General features: G+C 46.0%; 1 protein-coding gene across 1 annotated transcript in view; it reads left to right on the top strand.

The window, feature by feature from the left end:
* Positions 1-1,720: 1,720 nt before the first annotated feature.
* Positions 1,721-22,343, top strand: part of SLC35F1 (solute carrier family 35 member F1) — a 177,873-nt gene continuing 157,250 nt past the window's right edge. The window contains exon 1 of the mRNA XM_083435223.1: positions 1,721-2,479. Within this exon, the coding sequence (XP_083291349.1) occupies positions 2,325-2,479 (155 nt within the window). The 5' untranslated portion in view covers positions 1,721-2,324. The remainder of the gene's footprint in view (positions 2,480-22,343) is intronic.

Genomic DNA, 22,343 nt, shown 5'->3' with positions numbered 1-22,343 from the left:
GCTTCCCACAATAAACATTTAAAGTGTGATGGGGAGCTGCCTCCAGTAGTGATGTATGGATGTGAGAGCTGGACCATAAAGAAGGCTGATCGCCGAAGAATTGATGCTTTTGAATTATGGTGCTGGAGGAGACTCTTGAGAGTCCCATGGACTGCAGGAAGATCAAACCTATCCATTCTTAAGGAAATCAGCCCTGAGTGCTCACTGGAAGGACAGATCGTGAAGCTGAGGCTCCAATACTTTGGCCACCTCATGAGAAGAGAAGACTCACTGGCAAAGACCCTGATGTTGGGAAAGATTGAGGGCACAAGGAGAAGGGGACGACAGAGGACGAGATGGTTGGACAGTGTTCTCGAAGCTACAAACATGAGTCTGACCAAACTGCGGGAGGCAGTGGAAGACAGGAGTGCCTGGCATGCTCTGGTCCATAGGGTCATGAAGAGTCGGACACGACTAAACGACTAAACAACAACAAGGGGAGCTGCCTGAAAAGAGACACTTGGGGACCCACAGCAGAAAGCCCTGGACTGCCTTCATGTGTGCCCGTGGCACATTTAGGAAAGTGGGTCTTTCACTCACACTTTTCTGTTCAGGGTGGGAACACGGATGCAGTTGTAACCAACATGGCTAGCATGTTGAGTGCAAGGCTCTCCTGCATATTAGCTTGATGCTTTAGCCAGTCATGGATATAATAATAATAATAATAATAATAATAATAATAATTTTTAATTTATACCCCGCCCTCCCCAGCCAAGGCCGGGCTCAGAGCGGCTTACAAGCAATAAGCAATATCCATTTGTGGCCCTCCAAGATGTTGCTGGACTACACCTCCCATCATCCCTAACCATTGGCCACGTTGGCTGGAGCTGATGGGAATCAGATCCTAACAACTACACATTCCCCATTCCTGGAACACTGTGTCCCACAACCCTCTTGAATTTATACATTATTTGCCACTAATGCATGCTCTGTATTGGCTTGCTTTCAGGGAGGACACCAAGGAGTAGGAAGGGGTAGTGGGCACCCCCCCCCAAAAAAATCCCTGGTATATAGAAAAAGGGGCATAGCTCAGTGGCAGAGCACACGGTTTGCATGCACAAAGTCCTAGGCAGTGCCTTTTTTTTTTTTTTTTTGCACCAAAAGGTGCAGGAACGCACTTCAGAAGACCCACCCCAACTACGATATCTTTGGGCTGGGGGAGGGTCTCCTCAAGAACCAGAGACGGCATCCTGGCCAGGACAGCTTTCCTTTAAAACCTTCTGGGCTTGATGAGGCACGTGACCCTCACCTGCCCTGAGCCTCCAGCTGAGGAGAATCACACACTTCCTCTTCAAGCTTGCGAGCCCCACTTGGGCTGTGGTTCTTTGTCTTCCCTCAGAACTGACAGCTGTAAATTCTGCAATCCTGAGATCAGGATTATTATTTTTTGCCACTTGAGGCCAGACAAAAAGTGCCACCTTGCTCTGCCACACCACCTTTTCAGAATCAAGGTGCTGCAGCAAGACATGAGCTTTCCCCTTATTTTTGGCGCCAGATCTGTGGGGTCTACTCAGCCCGAGTTGCAAGCGAGCTTCCGGTGTTTGCCGCTGTCCAAGGCCGGGTGGTTCTGAAGCTAATCAGGCGTCTGAAGGGAAACACCTGGAAGATGGAGAAACTACAACTCCCGGCAGACAATTGAGAGAGAGAGAGAAGCCGACACGGGGGAGGGGTCGGTGGGCGGATGGATGGCCGGCCTGGGAGAGGCTTGCCAGCACGTGCTCCCTCTGGTGGGCGCGATTCGAGGAGGGGAGGGGGGCGTGGGGCTGCTTCGCTTCTCCCCTCGCTCTTTCTCCCTCTCTCCTCCTGGCTGCTGCACTTCTGCGTTGCTCAGCGCGCGCGCGCACAGGCAGCCCCCTTGGCCGGACTGGGCGGCCAGCTCGCGGCAGGCGCTGCACCTGACCACAGCGCTGTGAGGAGAGCAGGCAGAGGCGCCGGACGGGGCTGAGGGGAGACAAAAGAAGAGGAGCCGCGAAGCCACCAGCACGAGGCAGTCGCTTCTCCGGGCTGCCTCAGACGGACGCCCCGCCACCCCCCGCTGCCGGCGGACACTTGCTGCTGCCTGCGAAGGAGGAGGAGGAGGAGTCGGCCCCTCGCTTCATGGCTGAGCAGCACTGAGGAGGAGGCGGCGGCGGCTGGAGCTGGAGCCCCGAGGAGCAGCGCTCAAGCCCGGCGCGCAGCCTCTCCCGCGGCTGCTGCTCCTGGATCTCCCGCGGGATTCTCGCCTGGGCGGCCGGGCGGCGCACGATGCGCCCTGCTGCTCGCTTCTGAGCGCCAGCCCCGCCGCGATGATCTCTCCGGAGCAGCAGCAGCAGCCCAACCATGTCGTGGCCACCATCGAGAACCTGCCGCCCGAGGGCAGCGGCGGCGGCAGCGGCAGAAGCAGCATCTCCGCCCCCTCGGCTTCCAGCGTGCGCCAGAGGATCCGGAAAGTGTTTAACAGGTGAGCTGCTGCTGCTGCTGCCCACGCCCTTCGCGGCCTCTCGCTCGCCCCCCAGCCCTCCTCCAGTCGCCTTGCGGGGAGAGCGCAGAGCCAGGCTGCAGGAGCGGGATCTCCTGCGGGAGAGAAAAGGCAAACGCCAACACCCGCCGGCTTAAGATCCCTTCTTCCGGTCCATTGCTGGAGAGCCAGGCGGAACGAAAGAAGGGCGCTCTGCACATGCTCAGCCGGGCTCTTTTTTTTTTTAAGTCGAAGGCGGATCTCTCTGACCTGAGCGGTCCAGCCACGGTTCTTAAGTCCTGACTCCGAGTTGCACCCAGAGCCCCAATAGACACTCCTCATAGGGATCGCTCTAGAAAAGTCTTGCTCGGTTGCCTAGAGTTTCTGTGGGTATAAAGAAAGGGCCATCCATTTTGTTCGGTTGGGTGGTTTTGAATGCAGGGGCATCCCGCTCCCATATATGGAGCAGTGGCTAGTGCCATGGGAGACTTCTGAAAGCCTCTCTAGGGCTAATGGAGATTGGGGGGCAAAATGGATGCTTTGCATTTGTAGAGGCGGCAGCAGGTGGTACACTAACATGGTGGGTAGAGGATGCGTTGCCCCAAAACGAGAGAGAACTGCAGCCTGTGTGAGAGATGCAAAATGCTGACCTGCTCTCCTTTGGCATTTCTCACCCACACGCTTAACCTGAGTTAAGGGAGGGAAGAGGTGCAAAAGCCATCTTTTGAAAACTAAACTGCTGCTGCCCCCTCCCTTGCCCTCAGTGACTGCCTGCTTCTCTCATTCAAGCGAGCACATTCATTCCATAAAGTGCCAGAACGGAGGGGATGGCACGGCCCCGATCCAGGAGACAGGGCAGCAAACCACAGAGTTGGAGTTGATGCTCAAGTAGAGCAACCCTTGAGTAGTGGGAGGAGAGCAGTGATGGAGGCAAAGGCAGCCCTTTCACAAAAGGACCAAAGTGTCTTAATTCTGCCACGAGGTTTGGTTGGGGGAGGATGGTGTTTGGGTACCCTTGTCATGGTGCAGTTAACTCTCTAAGAAAGGCCATTTTAAACAATGCTTTGTATAGACCCAGGACTCTCTCCATCTGCTCTCGCTCTGCGGATCTGGAAGAGGCTGGTTTTTGTTTGCACCTTTTTCTATGGAATTCACCAGCAAGGAGAAACCATTTATACTATGCGGTTTCAAATCTTAATAGTGAGATGTTCATATCCAGTGTGGATTCCTTGAATGATGGGCATGAAGTAGGGAGGATTTAGAAATGCAGTTGAGATTAGTCTATTATTTATTCGCATGAGGAGGTATTGTGTGTGTGTGTGTTTGCATTTGCAATATTCCCAAACAAACAAAGCCTAAAGTCTCCTGGGATTTTCAGTGGGTTTGGATTAGCACAAGCTTGCCTGCTGGTGATGATAGGGAAAGTTCCCATTGTAAAGATGATACGGCTTCTTCACACAAGGGCTGGGGAATGTTGGCGAGGGCAAATCAGGATTGCCTTTACAGGTGGTCTGTATTTTTTTTTTTTAAGATTTGAAAAGGATAAATAAGAGTCTGCCAGAAAAGCCTATGACTCAAAATCCATTTATTTCATAACTGTATTCCTATATAAATGGTAAATCCCTAGTTTTATTTTCTCCAGATCTGATTAACTTGTATACTCTGCTAAATGTGTTGGCAAGCCAGGCTCCTGTAGAGTGAGAAATTGACTTCCGTCTGAGTTTCCTCATGAAAGACCCACTGTGCCTCTTGCTATTGTATGGGTCTGCAATCTTGCTGCTCTCATAAAGAGTACGTGCAGGGCCTCTCACCCTTGAAAAACAGAGGGACCCACCTATTAGTGCTCCCAGGCCAGGGTGCAAGTGTGCCTGTTGAGCATTTGAGCCATTTGTGAAGAGAGATGCAAACTCGATCAGTGCTTGCTTACTTACTTTTATAAAAGATAACTGAACTTAGTGCTGTTTGTCATTTTGGCCCAGGAGTCACCAGCATGGAACCTGTGGCTCCACGTACACCCACACAGACCTTTCCTGGGCTTGAAAGAAGCCATCTGTTGTAGCCAGTAGAACAAGGTTGAGGCATGTGCTTGTTTGCGATCTCCGCTTGGTCTCTCCACTTTGCAAATGTTCTCACTGAACCCCCCCCCCCACTCCCCCCCTAAAGGTTTGCCTATTGGGAGCATACAGCAGCCTTGTGTGGGATGTCCTCCTCCTCCTCCTCCCCTCTTGTGTGCCAATTCCCTCATCCACTTCATGGTTTATAGTAGCTTTAGTTTGCCTCGCTGCCAGAAATGGGTATGCGATTGTCACTAGGCACAGCTTATCTCCAAACCACATAAAATATTCAGTTTGAAGTGGTTTAAAAAAGAAAAACACTGATTTGAACACAGTATTCAACTAAATTTTACTCTGAGTAAGGTAAAGGTAAAGGACGGTTAAGTCCAGTTGTATTTGACTATGGGGTGCAGCGCTCGTCTCTGCTTTCAAGTTGATGGAGCCGGCATTTGTCTGCAGACAGCTTTCTGGGTCATGTGGCCAGCATGACTAAACTGCTGCGGGTGCAACAGAACACCGTGACAGAAGCCAGAGCACACAGAATGCCGTTTACCTTCCCACCACAGCAGTACCTATTTATCTACTTGCACTGGTATGCTTTGTAACTGTTAGGTTGGCAGAGTAAGGCTAATACTCAGAGCAGAGGTTTTCAACCTTTTTGGGTCCACGGCTCCCTTAACCAACTACATTCTTTCTGCAGCACCCTTGTTGCACTCAGGATCCCAGTTATGTCACCCCTTGCCTGCAGCCGCACCAATGCCCCTGGTCTCTGAGATGCCCCCCTCCCCCAAAGAGAGGTGCCTGGGAAGCAACCCCTGGCCTGCCCCAGAGGCACCATTCACCTGGGGAGCTTGTAGCCAGGGCTGCTGCAACAAACAGCTGTGCAAGCCTTTGGGAGGCAGAGACACGAGAGGGAGGGAAGGAAAGAGGGACAGAGGCCAGTGTTGCCCACGGCACCCCTGACCATCATTCAAGGGACCCCAGGGTGCCACGCCACACTAGTTGAAAACCACTGACTCAGAGTAAGCCTATTGAAATGAGTGGACCTAACTTAGGCATGCTAATTAATTTCAGTGTGTCTACTCTGAGTAATACTGAGTTGAATGCCACCTAAGATATGGCTGGTGGTTACCATTTGTGTGCATGATTTGGCTCTTGTGGCTAATGATGGTAAGCAAGAAGGTGGAAGCAAAAAGGTGTAGAGATAGGAGGATGCAAAGGGTCCCCAGCAGATGAACCTTTTGGAGGGGTGGGCAGAGGTGCTTTTGTATATGTTTTTCTTGGTGATTGCTTGACATATTCGAAATCTCAACCATGGAATTTATTTCAAGACAGATCCCTAATTAAGCACTGCTTGTAGATGAAAGGTGGTGAGATATGGGAGTGCATTTTAATTTTTCAGGCTTTTCTGAATTTGGAGCTGATTATTTTAACCACCAACCCTGATGATGTTTTCTGTAATTCCTAGAGCAATGTGACTGCCAGTCCTCAAGTAATGTCACTGCCTTCATTTTAATGAGTTCTTCTCACTCCAGGAACATCTTGAAAGCCTGTCGGAGATGGAAAACGTATTTTACTTAATTGGTCATAGAACAGATACCCTTGAAGCAACTCTAATGTTATGATGTGAAGCAAATAGCAACTCTTGTCTGAAGGTGTTGTGTTGAATTCTGTCCAGGATCTCAGCCCCAAATGGCATTGGATATAGGAACGGCACTTTCCTTTCTTTTTCTCTGTAGATTTGTTTTTGGGAATCTACTCTTGAGTGGTGTTAGATGCTATGAAATGTCAGGAAGAACAAGAAGCACAAATACCTCCTGCTTCTAGTCCATCATTCTCTCTTAAGTTTCGTAACAGCATACGCTGCTTCCATTTCTGAGAGGGAGAGAACACTGTTGAGAGACAGTATGAAGTAAAGAATATGTCTAGAGAAATGATCCCTTAACATGGACGCACCTACAATGCAAGTGCACTAATTGGTGAAGATGTGGAGGAGAGAGCGAGTCAGAGGGGACTTCTAGGACAATGATGACTGTTGGCTTTTGAGGGTGCTGTGAGGCTTCCCAAGGAGGCATGGACTTTGGCCACAGCAGGTTCAGAGTGAGGTATGCACTTCAGCATCTATAAATCAGTGCAAAACAAGAAACTGGATGCTCATCTCTTAGCATGTTCTTAACCTTAGTCAGTTCAATGCAGGACAAGGCAACTAAGTTGTGCATAGTCAAAACACACTGGGTTCAGTGGCGGGTGGAATTTTCTAAGTTATTTCCTCCAGAATCCTGCCCTCTTTCTGCCCCCTTTTAATTTAATTAAAAAAAATTTTTTACCATGCGCATAAAGTTGAATGAACACAAGTTAAATGTGCATAAGTTGTGGGCTTACTCTACGCAGCTTAGTTTAAAAAAGTAGAGGAAAACCACTTTGAAGTAAAGCCAAATACAAGATGATGATGATGATGATATATGGTAAATAAAATAGTTTGAGGAATATTCTGCCACCCTAAACCAGCAAGTTCATCTGAGTTGCATGATTAGAGAGGCAAATTATGGCATTTCTGCTATTAATTAAAATAAACCTGAAAATCCAATGTATTTGACTTTGCAAGTCTTACAGAATGAATTCTCATAACCTTGAACACTTGAGCTTTCTTGTGCAGAACAAAAGAACTATCTTCCTGTGGGATTTTGTATAAAGAGAAACAAAGAGCTATTTAATTTCTCTTAACATAAGGGCAGTGGAAAAAGTATGAATCCGAAGGTTCTTTTTCACTGCATTACTCCCCCCGCTCCCTTCACCTTTGGGAAGAAAAACAGTGTCATCAGAGGTTATGTTTGTAGTTAAAATATTAATCCATACAGAGTTAATATGACTAAGTGATGGTTCAGTGATTGTGCCCTCAGTAGCTGCAGTTGGCAACCATAGTGCAAACTGGAACAATGAGACACGACTCCTGGCTTAGCTTTATGTCCGAACAGGGATCATGGTTTGTTTCTTGTTAAACAAACCATGATATGATGCCTGATTAATTGAGTGAAACAAACCACGACTCCCAGTTCTGACATAGAGCTAAGCCAGGGATTGTGGTTTGTCATTTCTGCTTATACTAAGTGATAAGCAAAGCAGGAGCCATCTGCATATCAACAATAAACTGTTACCATGGGTTCCCACAGGGGTGGGAAACCTCAGGCCTGGGTGCCAACTCTGGTCCTCCAGGCCTTTCTGTTAGGAACTCAGGACTCTCCCTAGGCCACTCCCCCTCTCCCTAGGCCACACCTCTCACCAGCTTTGCTTTGTGCCCTCTTTGAGGGCTTTTGATTGCCTGGAATATGTCCTTGATGATGCCTCCTGCGTGCCAGTATATATGTGGGCATTGGCAATCTCTGTTATCAGGGCTTTATTTAAAGTTTTGGGGTTTACTCTATGTTTAGTGGGGTACTCCCAGCTGAGCATCTGACTCTTGCTCTAGTTTCCTTCTCAGGGTGAAGGACCAGCATCAAAGATTCAAGCTGTTCTATGCTTAGCTGTTTTGTCATTGCTGCTTCCCTTCTCTTGTTTTTATGCTATTTTTGTGAAACTGTGCTTGTTTTTATTTATTTTATTCTACCCCACCCAACCCTGGGATTGTTTAGTGGTGGTGAAGGGACAGGCTTAAAATATTCCTAAAGAAATACATATTTGCTCTTCCTGACCTGATGTCCACTAGGCTCCACCCCTGGGGTACCAGGCTTAGTTAGGCTCATACCCTGACTGGCCAAGTACTCTCCTCTGTGCTTTCCAGGCACCATTAGGCCCTGCCCAATCTCACAAGCCTCCACTCCCTGATATGTCAGACATTCCCAGCTACTTTCACCATTGGTGGTAGGATGCCTCTGAATACCAGTTTGTTGGGAAATGCAGGTTGGGAGAATGTGATTGTGCAGGCAATATAAGCCTGCGAGGTTTGCTGAGGCAGATGGTGGCGGCAGGAGTGCAGAGAGTTTTTCCGTGCAGCCCAGCTGCTCCAGAGTCGCCTTGTGACTTGCTCCCTTTCCTATCATTTCCCAGGCAAGCTCCAAGCAGGGAAGCAGCAATAGAGAGCAGCAGTGCACACATGTAGACCCTGACGCCATGACGTCACATTGCACATGCGCTGCTGGGCACCCACAGGCTGGGACCCAAGTCGGCACCCCTGGAGGGAATAGCTCTCCAAAGTTAATGAAGGCGCTAGAAGTTGGATGTATTGAAGCTGCCGAGAAAACAATTGGTGATTGAATCAATGATGCAGGCATCCTGGTTGTTGGTTTTTAAATGAATAAGGAGAAGCAAATGCTGAACTATAGTGTCTGCTTCCAGGGAGCAGCTCCCTTCTCTTCCCAGGATTAGTTGTGATGGTTAATTGGAATCTCCAAATTCATAAGGAGTATTCCTCTGAATATCAGTTGTTGGGGGAATGGCAGGAAAGTGTCACAGAATCATAGAATTGTAGAGCTGAAAGGGACCAAGAGGGTCCTCTAGTCCAACGCCCTGTAATGCAGGATACTTTTTGCCCAAGGTGGGGCCCACAACCCTGAGATAGAGTCTCATGAGAAGCACGTAAACTGGACGTGAGCACAGCTGCGCTCTGTCCACCTGCAATTCCAAGCAACTGGTATTTAGAGCCATGGTGCTTCTGACAGTGGAGATAGAACATGGCTGTTGTTGTTTCCAATTGGATGCTCCCCAGATATTGGACTCCAACTCCCAAGCCAGTGATCATAAATGATGTGGGTTGCAGTTTAAAACATCCTGAGGGCACCAGGTTTGGGGATGTCTGGACTATATGGATTGACAGGTGTCTTCTTTTAAATGGAAGTCTAGTCACAGGACAGGATGAGATAAGGAAATGGGAGAGTATATTTTCCCACACTTGTTGGAGTGGGTTGAGGTAACATATTAAAGTGTAGGGAAAAGCAGAAGAATCATTTCAGAGTGGTGCTGATAATGAAGGAAGATTCCCGAGTGATTTTTAAAATGCACCTGCAGTTTGGGCCACAGACTTCAATGCATTTAAACTTGGAGGCTCTTTCCTCCCCTCCCTTTTCCTATATACCTGGCATGCACTTAATTTAGCATATTCAGAAATGAACTTTTCTTCCACAGTACAGTAAATTAATAATGCAAAAGCCTCTGTAATGAGCTGCATTCTTAACTTGTGAAAAATCTCACAAATAGAATTGGGGTGGAAGGAGGAGAGACGTTTTCTCATGAGGCATAAATTGGCAAGTCTCCCCCTGGGAATATATGTATGCCGCTTAACTTGGACATTTGGGAGATCTGTGCTTTCTGGGTACCTGTTGTATGCATAAGATCCCCCCCCCCTTGGGCTTTGGGAAAGGGGTTAGCTAGTGCCTCTTGAACTGGGGAGGTTTCCAAAGAGCAGAAGCATAAATGGCTCCATAGACAACTCTGGAGAATGGACAGAGTAGCTCTGATAGAATGGACAGAGCAGCTTTAATGTGCTAATGAGGGGAAGACCAGATGCCAGAAGTGATCAGAGGAGCTCTTTGTGATTCTGTCTCTTTTGAGATGGCTGAAGCCTCTGTCCTTATCACTGCCACTACTGCTCACAGGCAGGGGGGAGACAGTGGTGCTCTTAGAGAGAGGTGTTCGTTTCCTTTAGATCAGCAAGTAACCTTAAAAATCAGCACCCGAATGCTGATTAGGGTAAAATTGCGAGGAGAGATTAGGGGAGGCAAACAGCCTGGATGGGATACTTTAAAAAAAATGAAAATAAACTACTCTATTCAGGTTGTGTGTGTTGGATTCTTGCAGCCTCTCAAAAAGTGGCACAGACAATTGCACCTGTCCTTTTTTTGTTTTGGAGAATATTCTCCTTATTTTTGTGTGTGGCTGCTACTTGGCTTCCAGTATCGTAGCCAATTTGCTGAGGTTCATAAATGGGAGAGGGCTATTGCTTGCATATCTTGCTTGTGGGCTTCCTATAGACATTTGGTCGGTCACACTGAGTACGTACGGAATAATGAACTGGACCTGCCCACTGAGCAATGGCTTCAGAGATTCATCTTGCAGCTATGTGGAGGAGGGCTTTCATAGTGGCGGCACCCACCACATAGAATGATCTCCCTTCTGAAGCATGCACTAATTATATTGTCTTTTTGGCTTAATGCATACTTTTCTTTTCTGCATAGGCATTTTCTGGCCATTAACTTTGCTTTCACAGACTGCCAGTTCCTTTGGCTGTTGTGCTATTGTTTTGAGATTTTGTAAAATGTAAAGTGACAGAGCAGTGCATTAAACAAATAAATGCATGGGTCTTCAGTCCGATGCAGCAGGGCAACTTTTACATTCCTATGAGCCCAGTGGCATTATCTGCTGCAAGCCAATTAAGCAGCACATATCTGCTTAAAACAAAATTTAGTTAATTCAAAGGCAGCCATCTATTTTAAGTGGTTTATCAGCAATTACCTCTCATCTGGCTTCATATGTGGTAAAGAGGGGAAGGGAATTAAAATGGATAGTATTGGAACTCAATTTACTCCTCAGGAAGTGAGAACATGATATCACCTTGATTTAAATGTATATTGTTCTCTCTGTCCTCTGTTGTCTTCCAGGTATGACTTGATTCAGGGACATTCGTAGACCTGACATGCTTGAGCAGCCTTTTGAGTGGCATCTTTTCACTTCTGAAACACCTTTTTTGTTCTTCATCTGATATGGGTGCCACAAGGGCTTTTTTTCAGTCAGAACTCACCGAAACTTTGGTGCGTTCCGGCACCTCTGTAGTGTTGTGGCATGGCTGCATGGTGCTTGTGGCTGCACAATAGCATGACAATCTGTCTGGTGCATTGGAGGGCGGCAGCATAAGAGGAGAAGGGCAATCTTTCCTTTAAAAACTCAATAACTTTGAGCACTGATTTTTCTAGGGGGAAAAAGCCCTGGGTGCCACTATCCTGTTTGACAATGTCTTCCAGAAAGGTCTAAGTCAGTACTGTTTTTCCTGGAAAAAGAGGTACTGAATTCACCATGAACTTCTCCCTTGTTCTCGTATAATGGTAATGGTGCCCACCTGAGAGGTGCTGGAACTGAGTTCTGGCAAGTTCTGGCTGAAAAAAAAGCCCTGGGTCTAGCAGAGGCTTTAATTTTGGAACCTGAAGTCAATTTGTGTGTGTTCATGTACCTCCTAACGTTCTTGCTTGCTTGTTTACTGCATTTATATCTCACCTTTAAGGAGCTCAAGGTGACGTACATGTTTCTTCCTCTTCTCAATTAATCACAACAACTCTGTGAGGTAGTTAGGCTGAGAGGCAGTCGCAGGCCCAAAGTCACCCAGTCAGCATTAACCGCTGATTGGAGATTCAAGTGTCCTAGTCTGACACTCTAACCACTACACCACGCTGGCTCTCCAATACCTAGCCAAATACCACTAAGGCATGATGACTACCTTGGCACCATTCTTCACATTGTTAGATGTGCCAACACTTCCCGAAGAAGAAGAAATGCAGAGTTGTTTTCATAAATGAAATATTTATCAAAACCTCTGTCATGCACAGGCCTGGTTCACATGTCATGGCAAGCAAAACTGTTGCTTACTAGGTAGGACCATGAAAACATGTTTGGCATATAGAGCAGGGCGGTCCAACTTCTCATACCCAGCGAGCCACAAGAACCCTTCGACACCATGCTGGTTCTCATATTCCTCAGTAGTAGGTGAGAGAACAGTGAGCGTCGCACCTGTCTTAAGGAAGTATTTCTAGTTTTATATATGGGCTGGGAGCCAAAGAATGCCAAGCAAGAACAGAAATCTCCTCCCCATGTGCCATACTGCATCATGCCACATCATGCCCAGCTTTTGGAGGTTTCTGGGTTACAATGAGAAGGGACGGTGATGTAAAAAACCCCCAAACCCTTTGGATCCTGGCCATGGTGTGTTTATGTTCTTTTACCATGAATGTGCACACATTTTAGTGATACAACCTTAAAGTCTGCTAAAGAGCCTTGGGCAAATCATTATCCAACTGTGTTATTGTACAGATAGGAACATAATAAAAGCCTCTTGAATCAGGACAAAGGATCATCTAGTACAGCCCTCTGTTCTCACTGTTTCCAATCAGATGTCCACAGGAAGTCCACAAACAGAACCTGAGCACAACACTCCCCACCTGTGATTCCCAGCAATTGGTATTCAGAAGCATATTGCCTCCCTCAGAGGACAATCCCATGCATAACATTCTGAGTGTATTTGAGTGGGTTCCAGCTATGATAAAATGCATATTGCACAAAATGTATCACATACGGTATATCAGAAAGGCAGGATACCCTGTTTGTACACATACCCTTCCACTTCATTATGTGTTGAAATGTTCCTGTTTGGACCTTGACTCTTCAGTGTCAAGCGACGTTAAATCTGCAAGCGAGTTATTCTGAAGGCATTGGACAGGTCTGCTTAATGGTCAGGTTGAGCTCAACATGAAGCATCGACCTTGGTGAGCGAGTGCCAATAGGCTCACAAGGCATATCAGACTTTAAGGATTTCATTTACAAAATTGCTCTACAATGGCAAGTGGATCGCTTCAGCTCTAATGCTGATAAATAGGCTCATTTGTGTCCAATAACAAGACCCTAATTATTGCCTCCCCAGCACCCAAGTTAATTGCAACCTGTAAGGCAATATTGGCTGGTGACAGACGGAAAGCATTGCTCAAGCCATTTATATCATTGGTCATTAGACCTCGCAGCCTGGATGTTCATTTGTCAAAGGAGGACATGCCTTCAGCTTATCTGGAAACCTGCGTGGGCATGTGTTCTATTGTGCTGCAGAGATTTTCTTTTCATATATATATTCAAAGTTGGAAAAGAAATGTATTACTTTTTTGAACCTTCAGCAAAACTGACTCTCATGGCCCAGGCATGGCCAAGCATATCGGCACAGCAACTTTTCTCTGAATTTCCAACGCAAAAGTTATATTGGATTTCAAAAGTCCTAAGCATACTGTTAGGGTTATTCTGTGTTGTGTTACTCCTGAATAACATTTAGGAATGTAATGCAATTTACTCCTCCTCTATGGTTGGTGTGACTTTTTTTAAAAAAAATAGGGTGGTAGTGCGAGCCATCCTTCATATTCAGTGACATAAATATCCCAGCTCCTGCCTCTTCCTCTTTGGATAGCACCAAATGTGCCTCCAAGAAGGCTAGCATTAAAATCAGATCACTACGAGTATGTCAGTATTTTCCTTAAGCTAAGTTGAATGGGAACACATGCAGGGTTTCCCCCACCCGACAAGCCAGATGCTTTGCGTTGCCGTCTCAATCTTTTTTCAGAACTCCAATGCAGAAAGAGGCCCTACTTGGTACCACAACCATGTCCACTCTGTGTTGTGGATGACATGAAGCTGATCGCACTGTGGGAATACAGAGAAATGCATGAGTTGCTTGCCAGAATACTGGAACATATTGCCACTTCCTTTATGACTGGAACATACAAAATGACCCCCTCCTCAAAATAACAGAAAGCTTGAAGTATTCTAAGAGATTCATGTCATCAGAAGAGAAACCATACCATTGAAGGAAACCATACAGTGGTGCCTCGCAAGACAAAATTAATTCGTTCTGCGAGTTTTTTCATCTTGTGAATTTTTCGTCTTGCGAAGCACGGTTTCCCATAGGAAATACATTGACGGTTTCCCATAGGAATGCATTGACTGTTTTAAGAAAAAGGCGCAAGACGTTTTCGTCTTGCGAAGCAAGCCCATAGGGAAATTTGTCTTGCGAAGCAACTCAAAAAACAAAAAACTCTTTCGTCTTGCGAGTTTTTCGTCTTGCAAGGCATTCGTCTTGCGAGGTACCACTGTACCATTTATTTTGTTATCATTCAGCTACAGCAACACACCCAACTCTTTTTTACTTATTTTTGGGTGCTGACGCATGCATGTCATCCCCACCTCCAACGCTTTGGTTAGGTGTTGGTTGACAATTGGTTTGAGACAGTGCTGGATGAAGGGATATTCCAAAACCTGGTACTGTGAGGTAACCAAAATTGCAAGTGTTATTTGGCAGGCTTCACAAGAAGGGCTGTATTTATATTCAGCCAATAAAGATATGAAGCTGTAGCTGACTATACTGGAGTGAAACTGACAAAAATGGGACTGAAAGGATTTGTAGAGCTATATCATCTGTAGCCTTTAGGTTCCTGTTATGAGAAGCTGGCATCCCTTTGGGATGCGTGGGCTTGTGATGGTTTGGTGTCTAGTCCTTTTGTAGGGCGACTGCTGTTCAAAGAGGAGGCATGTGACGGTTGAATCATGTCCTTCCTCTCTCTCTCTGCACAAAAGTCACACGGATCCCTTTTCAAGTGGGCAGGAACTCTTTCCCCTTTTTGGAGAAAAGCCTTGTGTGTTTTCCCTTCTCTGCCCCCCCCCAGCCCCCAGAATTCCCTGCTATATTGTCTTATTCTTTTGAACCTTGGCTCCATCTGTTGGCACGGCAACACTTCTGCATGGATCTGCAAAATCTTGTGAATAAGCCAGTCATCAGCAGTTCATTAACACAACTTCTGGATAGATTTTATTTTTTTAAAGCACAGGGCACATTAAAGGATCATGCAATTCAGATTAAGGTTCCCTGTGGCGTTTCCCATAGTACGTTTTGCATCAGCTTTTGATTGGAATTGCAGCACACAGAGCCTCATTGAAAAAAATATTCTGGACAATTAAACTCCTGCCTGCAGAACCTAAAAGATAATTGGCCTTTGAAAATACTTAGGGTTAGATGTTCAAAATGTGCACTCCACCGTTCTGTATTGTCTGGTTACACCTGTGCAACAGGGGTGTGTCTTTTCAGGTGTACTTTATTTGTATCAAGGACTGCAGCATATCTTTAATTGTTACTTATTTGGCTGCTACCTGTTCTATTTATAATTAAATTTATATCCTGTCCTTCCTCCCAAAGATGCTCAGGGCCCCCAAACAGCAAAAGAATTAAATACATCTTTTTAATTTTTTTTAAAAATCCATTATAGATGCAGACTGGGAAAGAGCTCATTTTAAGCATTGTTGGGAGACAGAGAACTTCACAGGCTCTGAAAAGACACCAGAGATGGCACCTGACTAATATTTAATGGAAGGGGACTCCAAAGGGCAGATGCCACAACTTTCAAGACCCAATTCCTATATTGTGCAGAATGGACCTCCTGATAGGATGGTATCTGTAGGAGGCTTTCACCTGCAAAGTGCCGTGATCAGTTGGCTAAATAAAGGGAGAGGCTGTATAGGGTTGCATACACCAAAAGTAGCACCTTGAATTTAGCTCAGTAGCTAATTGCCAGACAGTTTTCCAGCAAATGTTGCTGGTATACACAAACAGCCAACTTTGGAGTGGAGGTTCAGGGATAGGAGAGAGGGAGAAAGTTCCAATGCACAAGTGGAAGACCTTGCACAGGGCTTCCGCTGATAGAGTTGGGTGAATCCCACCTGAGGTCTATTTTAGAAGCATAATATAGCTATGGAGAAGCCCTTTTTTCTATTTGGGGGTAACCGGTTGGGGGTTGCATGCCAGTGGCAAGTGCAATTGAAGCCAGTAGTGAATGGGGTCATAGCCAGAGGTAGACAGGTTCCTTGTTGCTCTTTGCCCATTTCCTCAGGTGGGGAAGACTGGAGCTTTGAAGAAAGCTGTTGCTTCAGCTTTGAAGTAGCTCTGTCTGGAGGCTCCATCCCTTCCTGACTGCCAACCAGACCCTCATCAGGTCCTGAAGCTCCTGGCTGGCTGTCCATCTCCTCTTCTCCAAGAGGTGGGCATTGCTCATTGGGCAGAAGGCTGAGTAACCAAGAGTAGAGAGAGAGTAGAGAGAGCCAGAGCCAATGACAGGTGAAGCCATCTTCCTCTGAACATAATAATAGCTTGCTGGATCAAGCTAATGACCCAACTAGTCCACCATCCTTTTCTCACAGTGGCCAACTAGATGCCTTTGGGAAGCATGCACATAGGACCTGAGTGCAACAGGCTTCCCTTAAAATACCTGCTGTTATCATCTAGTGACTTGAACAGAGAGAGCTGTAGGACTCTCTCTTTATAGCATTGCTCAGGTTCATCTGTGTACCAGGCACATGGGGAAAAGATATATTTCCCTGAGAATTCAGCCTGACCAGAATACAGTTAAAGCATAAATATATACAGTATTTAATTAAGGAACATGACGTTCAGAACAAGTAGTCTTCATACACAGAACCATGTAAGCATGCATATAAGGAAATGTGCATCCCTGTTTCAAGTCCACACTTTGAACATCCACATGTTCAGGCAAAGGTCTGGGCATGCCTTCAGTTTCATCCCTTGCCATGTAATATAAGAACATTTATACTGGCTTACAGAGGCTTAGTTCAAAAGAAGTGTGAAGAACTGCTTCTGTTCATGTATGCAAACTTTTTATTCTGTCTTTCACTGGCCGTGCCCACACCTCCAATCTCACTGCCCATGCGCCATGAATGACTGTAGCTGGGTGGCAAATCAGCTGTCTCCATGTGTCTCTGGATCCAACCCATGGTCATGCAAGTGTTGCCGAGAAAATGCAAGGCACTTTAGCAATCATAATTACGGAGAGAACTATACCAAAGAGAAGCTAGAAGGCCATAGAACTTAATGAATTAAAAGTCTCACATGATTTATTTGGTCACCTAGTCAATTCTCCTCTCATTATTTAATGGTTTCTTATGAGGTTATAAGTAGGTTAATCCTTACAAATGTCTCCCTCTCATTTGTATTGTGGTCACAAGAACAAAGTACCTGAACACACCAGGCCTTCATTTTAGAGTTGCTGGAATCTTTTGTGACCTTAGGAAAGGGATGGGGACAAATTAACTTTAGAGCTGCTTTTAAATCTGCCAATGAAAGAGCACACTATGGATTTTCTGAAGGGAATCTGGAGAGGCAAAAAAGTGCCAGGAGAATAGACTTTTATGCTAGGGACCTTTGAGGAAAGATGAAACTGCTTTTATCCATTCCTCTTTCCCCCTTCCTCCCCTCCACAAACTTCCACTGCTTTTCTTTTGTTCTTTTCCTAGTGAAAGTTGCTGTATCCTATTCAGCACAGCACATTGCAAGCCTAAGCAAAGTGCAATTTCTGCTTGGTGCATTGATTGTTACAGACACTAATTGTAGCTGCTGCTCAGGGTTGGAAGGATCACATTTTTTAAAATGATTTTGTCCTCAACTAGGCTTCTGTTTCACCTCTGAAGTCTTCTTGTGTAGAAAATATGGTGATGCAGTCAAACATAACTTGATCGCATTCTTTAGCCAGGAAGATTCCAAAGATCTAGAAAATGCTGTTGTTTTGTCTTGGTAGTATGCAACGTTTCAGTCACAGCAATAATAATAAAAAAATAAACAAGTTTCTTCTTGTTTTGCTGTACCTATGGATCCCCTGCTAAGATGCCAAAAGGTTTTTTTTGCTGCCCATTTTTCAATTAAACAAAAACAAAAAACAAAGACACAAATGGCACATTCTAATACTCCCCAAATTTAAAATTGACTTCTTAAATCATCATACATTAAAACCCTGAAGTTGTATTCAGCTAAGTCCTACTCAGATTAGATTCACTGAAATTAATGAACCTTAGTCAGGTGCATTCACTTCAATGGGCCTACTCTCAATAGGACTGCAGTTGAATACCACCCATAATATATATTGGTGTCCTTTGAAAAATAAATAAAAATTGACCACACCCACCTTTCCACTTTGTCCGTGTCCTCATTGATATGTGTCCCCCCAGAGTGTTGCCACTGGGTCATTGTGGCCCTCAGCCTGAAATAGGTTAACTATCCATAGGGTTCAGGATAGACTTTTAAAGGTTTATTTCCATTTTTTTCCATAGAGGAAGACCCTTTAGGTCAGATATTAACTTGCTTGTTTGTGCCAGGCATGATGGCAAATGATGTCTAGTTAACTAAAATAATGTCATACGTATTCTGTTGGATTCCAAGCCTTTATCAGGAGAAACTGGCAACTCTCCCAGGCACCCGGCTTGGTCTCCTGTTGACCTCCCGGTCTGCTCTCCCGGCAGGGACCAGGCAGAGGTCGCGATAGGCGATCTTTCTCAGCGTGAGAAGAACACACCACTCTTTCCTGCCCCCCCAGCAGGGGAAAGAGATAAGACAGAAACGTATTTACATGGCTTTATTTCTGTTTCTGCAGTGTTACAGAAAACATGTCTGCTCTCTTCAAACTCCAGCAGACGACTGAAACAAACACTTCCTGTGCAGCTCATATTACACTCTGAGCTAATTCTTCCACCATTTCCTTCTGCCTACACTCCCACCTGTTTTCTTTATTCCCCTTGTGTCTGTCTTTTAGCTCCTAAGGCCTTTGGGGGCTTGTCAAAATTGTAAAGTGCCATGTGCATACAAACAATAAAGAATAGCATAAAAACAAGAGGGAAGTGAAGATCTTCAGAAATGCAGAAACATCAAGAGGCCTCCTCTTTGCAGCCGTTTCCTTTGTGCAGGTCCTTGGCTCTTGTTGCTGACCTGTGCAGACCTCTTTGTTTCCAGCTGTGGGACCCCGTGCCATTTCCCACCCACAACCATGTGCCGCCTCTAAGCTAAAAAGCTTGTGTAGATACGACTCTCCATCTCAACTATGAGCAACAGAGTTTAAATAAGTGCACGCCTACATCACCCACAGCCTGTTCAAAACCATCGTGGACACCTCATCTTTATGACCACGTCTTTCAGTTGGCAGGGAAAAGAAAGCGAGTGAAAATATTTTCCTGCACATTTGCTTTTCTTTTTAAAGCTGGGATCAGAGGCCGGTACCACAGAAGCAAACAAACGAGAAACACTTGTGACGCACAGTGCAGATGTCAATAACTTCTCAATTCTGGATTGTTGAGCTCTGTGACTCTCAGGTTCTCTTGGTGTAATGGGGAAAAGGGCTGTGGCTCAATGGCAGTGTGTCTGCCTACATACAGAAGATCCCCAGTTCATTCTCCAGGTAAGGCTGAGAATGTTCCCTGTTTGAAACCTTGGAGACTTGGTGCAACAGTCCTGAGCTAGGTGGAAGAATGCCCTGACTTGGTGCCAGTGTGGTGTAGTGGTTTAGAGCGATAGACTCGTAATCTAGGGAACTGGGTTCGTGTCTCCGCTCCTCCACATGCAGCTGCTGGGTGACCTTGGGCCAGTCACACTTCTCTGAAGTCTCTCAGCCCCACTCACCTCACAGAGTGTTTGTTGTGGGGGAGGAAGGGAAAGGAGAATGTTAGCCACTTTGAGACTCCTTCGGGTAGTGATAAAGTGGGATATCAAATCCAACTCTTCTTCTTCTTCTTCTTCTTCTTCTTCTTCTTCGGCCTCTTTCTGCGTTCCTATCACCAAGAACAGTTAGTTCAGCTGAATTTTAGGAAAAAGCCAGAATTTTCAACTGTCGTTTCTGATGGAAGGGCACCACCTGCTCTAGCGCCAGTCTAATAGCCTTGCAGCTAATGGTGTCCTGTACTGTTCTTTCTCTGCAGTCACCTCCCCACCTTGGGCAAGACATACAGGACTCAGAGTAGGAAAGCAGAGAGCTGAATTCCAAGTCTCCTGACTGGCACTGTGAGTCTGTCTCCTCTCTTGTTGTCCCAGTCAGGTTACCAGTAGCACGGCCCAAATGGTCTAAGCCACCCTTTCCCAACCCTGGGTCCCCAAGTGCAAGTCCTAGTCTGCCAATGGTCAAGGGTGATGGGAATCACAAGGGTCTCTTTTTTAGAGGGAGGCATTCTAGGAACAGTGACGGAGAGAGTGTCTGTGCTGCTGTTGCAGTTATTCCCAACTTTTAAAGTTTCAATATTTTCCCAAAAGAGACAACAGTTGTGAATCGTAGAATTGTAGTGTTGGAAGGACAAGGGTCATCTAGTCCAACCCCCTGCAATGCAGTCACTCTTGTATGCAATGTAATGTAGTGGTTCCTACAGTAATTAATATATTTTTTTAAAATGGAAGAGCATAGAATACCAATTTGTGTAACATTTCCAGAACACTAGCTTGAACTGCCTTCTGCAGATCTTTGTTTTATCATTTATCAACAGAGGTGACTTGGAGATTCACTTCATTTGATGAAAAGTCAAATTTAGAGCCAAATTTAGAGCCAAAGGAGAGCCAAAGGGGTCCTTCTTCAGAGCAAGGCATTGCAGGTAGCTTAGCTGGTGGTGGAGTTCCTGTGCTGCTGTGGTTTTCCATGGAAAGTTATTTCACCTTAGGAAAAGATGTAAGCTTACTTTAACACAGACTTTAAGGCTTTCTAAGTTTCTTAACAGCCCTTCTCTACTGCAGCAAATCAGAGGGTGGCGTAGTCACTGTGCCCAGGAGGAACATTCTTCTGGCCACCATGCCCATAATGCATCAGTCTGAGGATGGACTGTTCTTGGCTGTTCTTCAGATGATGGAACTGAGGCAGAGCAGAGAAGGTGCTTCATTGAGTAAGTTGGTAGTCAGGCAGTAAGTGATGCCAGCAGCAGCAGCACCAGCAACCAATAATGGAGCAAGTTGGCGAGGGCAGGCCAGGCCATTTAGCCACTGTTCATGCCCACCATATGAGAATTGTCTCATTGTGCCCCATGATCCGACAGGCCCTGGGGGAAAGGGCACGCAGGTTATATTTGCAGGGAAAACTCCAGTTTGAATTTTACCTCTGGCTATTACTGCACTGTGGTCTAAACCACAGAGCCTAGGGCTTGCTGATCAGAAGGTTGGCGGTTCGAATCCCTGGGACGGGGTCAGCTCCCGTTGCTTGGTCCCTGCTCCTGCCAACCTAGCAGTTCGAAAGCACAAAGTGCAAGTAGATAAGTAGGTACCGCTCCTGCGGAAAGGTAAACGGTGTTTCTGTGCACTGTTCTGGTTCACCAGAAGTGGCTTAGTCATGCTAGCCACATGACCCAGAAGCTGTACACTGGCTCCCTCGGCCAGTAAAGTGAGATGAGCGTGCAACCCCAGAGTTATCTGTGACTGGACCTAATGGTCAGGGGTCCCTTTATCTTTTTATTACTGCACCAGCAAAGCCCCTCATCTGTATTATGGGGATAACACTACGCTACCTTATGAGTCCATTGCAAGGATTACTGACACAATGTGCGTGGAGCTCTTCAAACACTTGAAATGTGCTAATGCTAAGTATTATTATTCTCATCATTGGAGAAAAACCAGGATAATAAGACTGTATTCCACTAGGCTGCTGGATTGTTGTAACATGATCCTTGTTGTAACCTAATCTTCCTCCGAGCAAGGAAATTGCATATTGGGTCACCAGCCATGGTGTAGGCTACAAAGGGTGCCTTTTTAAAAGGAGCAAGCAAGATGACTGATGCATGCACAGCATTTTGTTCTTCCCATCTGCTCATGGGAGCCATGGCTATCTTACCGTCTGGGTCCTTCACCTGCTATTCAATAGAGATTGTCCTCAGGCAGAAGGATTGTGCCAGCTAATTACCATAGCTATGTGACTATCCCTGGTTTGGCCTTCCTTTTCTCCCCCCCCCCCCCCCCGCACTGTGCCTAACAGTTGCATAACTTCACAGATGACAATGGAACGAGCTTGATGAGGTGTGAGGTGTGTTGTACTTGCCATGCCGAACCTTAAATGCTCTGTACTGATATGTACCTCCTTACATAGCAAGTTGTTCCATGTTGCTGTAGATTCAAGCCCTGATAATTTTCTGTTCTCTTTGCCACTGCTTGCAGGTATGATGCAACAACCATTCCTGCTGAACAACAGGAAAGTGTTTGTGTGCGCGCACATGCACCATTTAATGAAAACCTATTGATTTCAGCTTTAAAGCTGCAGTGCCAATCTACTTACCAAAGAGTAAGACCC

The sequence above is a fragment of the Podarcis tiliguerta genome (assembly GCF_965153285.1).
Source record: "Podarcis tiliguerta genome assembly, chromosome: 3".
NCBI classification, from domain to species: domain Eukaryota; kingdom Metazoa; phylum Chordata; class Lepidosauria; order Squamata; family Lacertidae; genus Podarcis; species Podarcis tiliguerta.
This window is presented reverse-complemented; position numbering and strand designations above follow the sequence as displayed.